The following is an 8261-nucleotide window of genomic DNA, read 5'->3' as shown; positions in this document are numbered from 1 at the left end:
ATCTTCAGAACTACTTTTTCTCCGGTAAGCTACGGGCGATTTCTCAGAGCAGGAGGCTCGTTGAGAGTAGTGACACCGTCACATCAGAGCTACAGATGGTCAGCGTTTCACACAACTTCATGTCCAAAAACCTGAACTATCACTTTAAGGTACATCAGTATGAGATTTTTTTTCTCAAACATCATTCTTCAAGTACCTTGGCTGAATCCTGCTGTGTACAGTTCAGTCTTGAGAACTGTCCATTGATCAGGGATCAACTCCACATCCACTCCAGCAGACAGCAGAAGAGGTCGGAAGTGACTGATGAGTTTGTTTACCTCTTCATCACCAAAATCTGAGAACAAAGGGGAAAACATTAATATAAAGCTAAGCAGTTGTCTTAAAACATAAAATGCGTAAAGATTTGTTCATTACATTTGAATTGCTAACCTGAACTCATGTCTGCTTCTGGCCAGCACTGGAAACTGGTCAGCTGCATAGCCTGCAGGACACCACTGTTCACATCACCAAATCTAGCAGTGATGCACCGGCACAGAGAATCGATTAGCTCGTTCTTTGCCTTGTCATGCTGGTCGGCATTAGTAGGCTTCAGGAGGACTCCCTCATAGGTCTGTTTCCAGCACTGCTCTCAGCTTTGGCCCAGGTCTACAGTTGTGCAGAGATAGATGGATGGGCATCAACACACCAACACAACCTAAAATCAAATCATAAATTGTAGGATATATGATACATACCTTGACTTGTACTTTTCTATGACAGCCTGAGTGGAGGACAGGCAGCTCTGAGCTTCAGCCAGGGTTGATGCTGACCTCTGCAGTGACTTGGAGAGGTTGCTCAGTTGATAGATGGTGTCATGGAGAAGGCAGCAAAACCTGAGCACTCCACCATCCTTGGCTATGTTGAGGAACCCCTTGGCCTTTGCCCTCAGAACAGCATTGATGTTTGTGGCCTCCTGGGACTACAAACAAAACAACTGCATTATATCACAGACAGCATTTAAAACTGATGAAGAGAAAAAGAAAGCAAACATTAAATTATCCATCTACACTGCTGGTTTTAGTAGGCTATAAATTAACATACCTTCTCCTCTAAGTGGCGTACAATGCCAGCATATCCCCTGAGAAAATGGTCAAGTGCTTTGAAGAGATGTGGTAGCCACTGGGTTCCACCTACTCTGGTTGGCATCAAAGCCTTCATGTGGAGCTCCCTGAAGTGTTGCTTTAGGCTTGCCCTGTTTACTCCACTCTTATGATATAAGGTGTAGAGTCCACTCAACAGGTCCTCAACTTTCCTGGCCATCACATTTTTCCTTATTCCGTCTGAAAAGGCGAGCTCGAGCTTATGGGCCATGCAGTGGATCCCCAGCACATATGGTCTGTCTGCACGCAGTTTTGTAACTACACCATTATTTACTCCTGTCATTACAGATGCTCCATCTGTGGTGAGGGCCACCAGGTTGTTCTTCCAATCAGTGCTGACTTCACTGTCCATTAAACTGCACGCAGCTTCAGCTATATTTGTAGCATCTGGCTTTGAGACAGCTTTTACCCCGACAAAACCAACTTTGACCTTCCCCTCACTGGCACTCCTGACGTAGACCAGCTCTTCTTCCATCACTGCACTGTCCAGGGATCCATCTGACATGACCGAGATGAACTTGCCGTCTGATAATCTTGCCCTCATCTTTCTTCTATGTAGTGTATGAACTCTTTTGCCTGGTAGTCATTTGAGTATGTCTCTCCTATCTTCAAGCCCTTCTTCCTGTCCACCCTGAAATTAATTTTCGTGTAAATAAAGCCACTGTTATCGGCTACAACACAGTACATTTAGGTGAGATTTTTTTCTTTTTGAAACCCCCAAACGTGAAGTTCCAACTGCGTCTATGGAAGCATGTACGTCACTCTGTATCGTATTAAATGCACTGATTCTGAAACATATAAATAGTAACGTTAATTCACTTACTCACACATCCATGCGAAGTCGGTGAAAGGCCTGCCCTTTTTTCCGATGGCGTGGGCATTTCGAAAACGTAGCTGCATCTTCTCCAACTCAGACGTCTTCAATAAAGCGAGGCTTCTCCCAGAGAGGCTCTCTTCGATACGACCTGTCTTGGCAGTTTTAATCCTTTGGCTCTCCTGATGACTTCGGGCACTCTCATGGTCCTTTAACGTTACTGCCTCGACTTTAAAATTATTAGTTCCCACCACGAAATTGTTAGTTTTGTTTTTTTCTTTCGCGTACATGCGGTAATCCTGACAAAACATGACGTTACTTTCGTGATCAAACACAAGCCATTCACGACCCGTCAGCCATTTGGCGTTAAACTTTCTTTTTTTCCTTTCGCACGCTCTGTCGCCGATATCCTCATCCCCTGCATCCTTCCTCTTCTCGCCGACAGAAGTCTGTCCCAACCACCGCTGCATTTAGTTTAACTTTACTTTAGCTTTAACTTTAGCTCCACTGTTTTTAGCTAACTCCCTGCTCTCGCTCCGCTCGTTTCTCGCGCTGGTTGCACTGCAGACTGTAGCGTGAAATACGGCATGCGCGCAGCCAATGGGCGTATGGAACGTCATCACGTAGCATTACGGCACAATGTTCATGGTAAATGTAGGAAGTACTGCCAGGGGGACAAATGACCGAGAACAGAACCTAAGTAGAGCGGCTTTGACCGACACGATTGCCTCATGCATCACCGGCCAAACTGGCTAGTAAGTTTTTATTAACACCCGCCAAAATGAATTTTAACCCGCATCTGGCGGGTTGGCGGGTGTTAATTTAGAACCCTGGTCATAGCACAAAACAGCAGCATGTCAAGTGACTTTTTACTTTTATTATATTCAATAAAATTGTATGTTCCTAAATCTTGTGACACCTGTAAACTAGACAGACATTTCACCTGCTCATTACTGTGCACACATGTACTGTATGTACTTAGTCCTAAAGAGCCCTTCTGGTGCCAGTAGATACATAGAAACATCCCAGCAGGCTGTGCTTTGCGAGCATACAAAAAAGTTTTACGCATGTGAAAATTATTTTTCATGCGTGTGCTTCACCTCCGCTGCTACAACACTGCTGTGTGCGTTTTGTGCAACAGGTGGATGTGGTAGTCTACTGGTAGAGTAGAGAGAGAGCTAAGTAGCGTTGAAGTAGAGTAGAGCAGGGCAGAGAGATGGAAGCACAATATATTAAACCCGGTGTTAATACAGCAGAACTGGAGAGAGGGGTGAAAAATAAATAGAGGTGGGCATGGCTCAAGTAGGGCGCAAAATTACAGACGGAGAACGATTGACAAATTTTTCACTTTAAGCCCTGACACTGTCATATTTGTGTAGGAATGAAGCTACAATACATGACATATGTTGTTTTAATTAATAAATACAGTGTGCAGTACTTCATGTTGCGTGGGTACTCGCGGTTAAGGCAGTAGATTGCGCCCATTAAAATGGCAAAGCCTGTGGGCACATCTTTGAGGTCATGAACGATAAGCGTCTCCTCTACCACCACAGCCACATGAAAGACTTCCAGAGGAAATGCATCATGGAGAGGGCCTTCGTGTCCAATAAGCAGTCCGACCTGCATTCCTTTCATTATCTCATCGAGGGTTTCTCCATGAGCCTAATGACAAAGACATACACATCTCAACTGACATCTCCTATTTGTAATTTAAAAAATGCAAAACAACAATATACAAATAGCTATTATTACATTTTAGATATTAGTAGCCTCAAAACAGACTGGATTTTGTTGTGCCAATGCTAACAAGTCATTATTTTGTGTTAGTTTATCATTAAAGTAACTCGGTGTTCATTTATCTGTTCTTTTAACCACAGATCAAGCTTACTCTGATATTGCATCAAACATAGATCATGTTAGGGGATATAGCAGTTTTCTAATGAAAAACTGTCCGACATTTTCTGGATATTTTTTAATGACTAATCAATGATCGATTGTTAAGGCAGCCAACTATCAATTAAAGAAACTGACTGAAATTTGCATCCCTACCAATAAATGGAGACCACTTAAAATGTGTGTAATGAATTTTAATTTACCAGTGGTTACTTTTCCCCAAAGTATTTAACATACAATTTTAAGACTTTAACCTACAAATAAGATTATTTTTTACAATGCTAGAAAAATATGACATTAAGAGGACAATACAAGACAAACAGCATGGTTTGGTGTTCTGTATAATACTTTAGAGTTGGGGTGTGTGTGTCCATGTGAGTACGGGGACTGACATGTTGAAATATGGTGTAGCTTAATCCACAGTAAGAATTTTTACACAATTTCTATAAAAATAAGCGTTTCTTTGGCAATGGCAATGTCTCAAATAAAGCGAGAGAAAAGTGAGTGTAGTATAAAATGTGTTAATATCATGACTTACATCACACATCCTGATTATATCGGAGGAATCCTCTGAAAGAAATTGAGGAAGACCAAGTAGGGCAGCTGCTCTCCTGTTCTGGTTTGTGTCCTCCAGGAAAAAATAAGACAAGAGTTTCAGTGAATCCTAAGCTAGAATCCAAATTTTAGTAAACATTATTAGCAATGTTTTTCTCTATGCTGTACATACCTCTTTTTGAAGACACTCCAGAATTCCACTCAGGATCAACTTTCTGCTCGATGCGACAGCAGCTTTGTACACTCCCAAAAGACTTGGCACCATGGCATCTACTTTGTACACTCCCAAAAGACTTGGCACCATGGCATCTAGTCCTTCCAGGAATGACTCCAGCAGGTCTGTAGTGACAGTTCTGTGGAACTCGGCGCTTAGCTGAAACAGACATAACAAAACAGCAGGGAAAAGGACACGAGTGAGGGAAAATCAGAGCAGCATAGCGCTGTAGCGGTAGGAACAAAGAAATCACAAATATCACTGCAAGAAAGAGAACATGCTTGTTGTGGAAGAAGCATTCAGATACCTCAGTAAAAGTAGCAATACTGCACTGCAAGTCAAAGTCCTACATTCAAAACATTACTTACATGAAGTACGCAAGCATTATCGGCAAATGTAAGGCACTAAAAGTAAAACTACTCATGTTGTAGTTAAATCTCCCTCCTGTCCAGGGCTTGACGCTAACTTTTTTCCCAAGGAGCACATGTGCTCCTAAGTTGAAAAAGTAAGGAGCACACAAAGAACTTTAGGGGCACAATGTAAATTAATCAAATAATGTNGGTTAGATTATCATATTTTTTTATTGACAAAAATATAGGCTGCTTCGGCTGATTTTTTTTATGCGCACATGTGCCCCTAAATATCTTTTACGGTTCGCACACACCTATTTTTAGTCGCAAATGGAAGTGAAATGCTCGCACTGTCGAGCGCTGCTGTCAGTGTTTTACTATTATATCTGATGTCTATGGATTAGTATCACTACTGCATTCAAATTAAAAACATCTGGAGATACATGGTTTCACTGGACAGGAAGGGGATGACAAATTGCAATCTGAAAGTAACTACTAACTAAATAAATCAGACAAATGTAGTGCAGTAAAAAGTAAAATATTTGCCGTGAGAGGCAGAGGAGTAAAAGTAGACAATTGTACAAAAAAGAAATACTCCAGTGAAGTACAAGTACCTATAATTTGTACCTAGTAAATTGTAACTGAATAAAGTACTTGAGTAAATGACTTTCACTTCCACTACTGTTTTTGACTACACATAACAAAATACAGGAATTGTATGCAGTACTGTGTTGGCAAAGGATTACCTGTCTTTGACAAAACAGTGCAGGCCATCTCTCCATGTCTTCAGAGATGAGTGGTTAATCACCGATGACCTCCTGTCTTCGCTGTGAGAATGTTGCAATCATGAGTTCATCCAGGAGTTGTAAATCTGGATCTCTCTTCTGCACTTCTAGAAGCATTGTCTCACGATCCTTCTCTGATTTCACAGCAGTCTGTCCATCAGGTGGCTCTGGCAGGTAGTGGATCTCTCCCTTTTTTGACTTCTTGACTGGCTTGCAGCGTCCCTCTCCCCTTTTTCTTTTATTTACAAGAACTTCAGGACATCCAGCTGCCATCATTCTCTGACGGTAATTGCCCATCTTGAATCTCAAGCTGAACACCCAGCAATACCATCCTTTACCTGACCCAGGCTCCCTGAGACAAGGGTGCTTTGCAACAAGAGCTTTGGCTACGCTTTTATAATGGTCTTTGCTGGGATAGGCTGTGATTTTGGATACGATATCAGCAAGTCTGTCCAGTATTTCACTCTTCACACCCTTTGAGATGACCATCACAGTTCCATCCTTGGCATAGGCTTGCGGTGTCTAATGTTGAGTCAGAAGCCACTTCAGAGGACGTGAACAAAACTTTCAGTGTGGCTCGTTCCATTGGTAGGTCCTTGATATCTGTCAAATTACAGAGCTCATTCCCAAAGTCTGGATCTTCAAATTGTAGAATGAAGTTCCCTCGGAGGCCCAGAGTGTTGCGCAGTACTTTACACAGTTCATCAACTGACGAGGGAACATCCTGTAGGGTGACACGCCTTATTTCCTGAAGTGAGACGATAACAGTACTGTCCCAAAATCTGGCAGTCCACTTGTCTGTCCAACTGAGAGCACCATTCCTTTAGAATACTTTGTCCCATTTAAGTAAGTAATGCTTGGTTTGAAAATTGTTGGCATTTCCAAATAATATGCCAACATCAGCTGATGTCTTGTGGCTAAAGTGTGCAGAACATTTTTGAAGTTCCCAGTGTTGTGAACCACTTTTTTAAAGAATGAATGTTTTGCCTCAAAGCGTATTGTCCAGAACTCAATGAGTGGACCAAATTTCTTGATCAACACAGGATAATGTTCAAGATAATGATGTTTAGGGTGTAGTTTAGTACCAGGAAATATTTCTAAAAGCAAATGTCTATGGTCACAGATTTTTGCTTGTAGGTAGCACAGGGTTTCTGTTGTGAATGAGGGGCTGGATAACAGCTCCACAATGTCTTTCAGTTCAAAGATCAGAGACCAAGTTTTTTCACATTCTGGGATTTGGTGGCCAATCAGCAGTGGAAGAAATCGCCCAGTTCTCGTGTCCATTGCCACCAATAGTTCCATTTTTTGAAAGGTTTGTATGGATTGATTGAGGTCGGTTAGTTTTGTCACAAAACTGAAAGGGAAATGATGCTATTCTTTCATTAAGGTCAGTCAATGTGAAATACTTTTTAGCATGATCTTTTCCTAACCCTAACCAAGTGGTTTTTGTGCCTAAACCTAACCAGACCTTAACCACAGGGCATCATGATGATTTCGGAACGGACTTCGGAACAATGAGTTTAATATTGTCGGAACAATGGGATGTTGAACCAATGGGCTGTTCCCCTTTGTAATGCTGAATTATTCTTCCTTGCCCATTGGTGGTGAACGGACAAAACTTACATTTCCACTTCATGAACTGGACATGCTTGTTTACACCTGTAAAGTGAAAATAAAAATGAATTGCATGTTTAGGTAAAAGACAATGTGTTACCAAAATAACACCCAAATACTTATATATTTATTTTTCAAGTGTTTAAATTATTACTCTTTCAAAATGTATAATATTACCTGTTAGTAAAAACCTGCTACTATAATATTTACTGCCAGACCCTTCCTAACCTATGTCTTTGAAAAGTCTAAATGTTTAAATAAATAACTATAAATAATGGCATGCTGATTGAGCTAGAGGACCCGTCTGCTTCTTTTAAATCTTGTAATCGTGAGGCTTCTCTAAATTTTCCAAAGTGCGTGGATTAAACTCTGTAAGTGTAACGAGTCATTTTATGGAGGTTGCATGATGCTCAAAACCAGTGCTTTAAGTGGAAAAAAAATAAGTGCCGGTACTCCCCTTATTCAACTGTTAGCAGGTAAATTAGGCGGTGGGCGGTCGGTACCAGCAGATCATTAAGTGATACATTCAAATACTAGAACATGATGCTAATTTAAAACAAATCTTTTTATTGCTGCTGATTTATTCAGTTTCAATTTTATTTATAAAGCCCAATATCACAAATCACAAATCACAATTTGCCTCACAGGGCTTTACAGCATAAGACACCCCTCTGTCCTTAGGACCCTCACAGCGGATAAGGATAAACTCCCCCCCAAAAAAACCTTTAACGGGGAAAAAATGGTAGACACCTCAGGAAGAGCAACTGAGGAGGATTCCTCTTCCAGGACGGACAGACGTGCAATAGATGTCGTACAGAACAGATCATCATAATAAATTAACAGTAATCTGTATGACACAATGAGACAGAGAGAGAGAGAGAGAGAGAGAGAGAGAGA

At 41.3% G+C, this 8261-nt stretch overlaps 1 protein-coding gene and 1 long non-coding RNA gene across 2 annotated transcripts in view; both read right to left on the bottom strand.

Moving 5' to 3' along the window:
* Window positions 1-2554, bottom strand: part of LOC126408919 (zinc finger protein 862-like) — a 4926-nt gene extending 2372 nt beyond the window's left edge. The window contains exons 1-5 of the mRNA XM_050074715.1: window positions 1963-2554; window positions 1081-1770; window positions 735-958; window positions 430-645; window positions 197-334 (exon numbers count right to left, since the gene is read on the bottom strand). Coding sequence (XP_049930672.1) covers window positions 603-645; window positions 735-958; window positions 1081-1683 — 870 coding nt within the window. The 5' untranslated portion in view covers window positions 1684-1770; window positions 1963-2554 and the 3' untranslated portion in view covers window positions 197-334; window positions 430-602. The remainder of the gene's footprint in view (window positions 1-196; window positions 335-429; window positions 646-734; window positions 959-1080; window positions 1771-1962) is intronic.
* Window positions 2555-3421: 867 nt separating this feature from the next.
* On the bottom strand, window positions 3422-4656 carry LOC126408924 (uncharacterized). The gene is made up of 3 exons (XR_007571972.1): window positions 4574-4656; window positions 4385-4474; window positions 3422-3615 (listed from the first exon to the last, which is right to left on the bottom strand). It is a non-coding gene; the product is annotated as an uncharacterized LOC126408924 (long non-coding RNA).
* Between the last annotated feature and the right edge of the window lie 3605 nt (window positions 4657-8261).

The sequence above is a fragment of the Epinephelus moara genome, chromosome 21 (assembly GCF_006386435.1).
Source record: "Epinephelus moara isolate mb chromosome 21, YSFRI_EMoa_1.0, whole genome shotgun sequence".
Taxonomy (NCBI): Eukaryota; Metazoa; Chordata; class Actinopteri; order Perciformes; family Serranidae; genus Epinephelus; species Epinephelus moara.
This window is presented reverse-complemented; position numbering and strand designations above follow the sequence as displayed.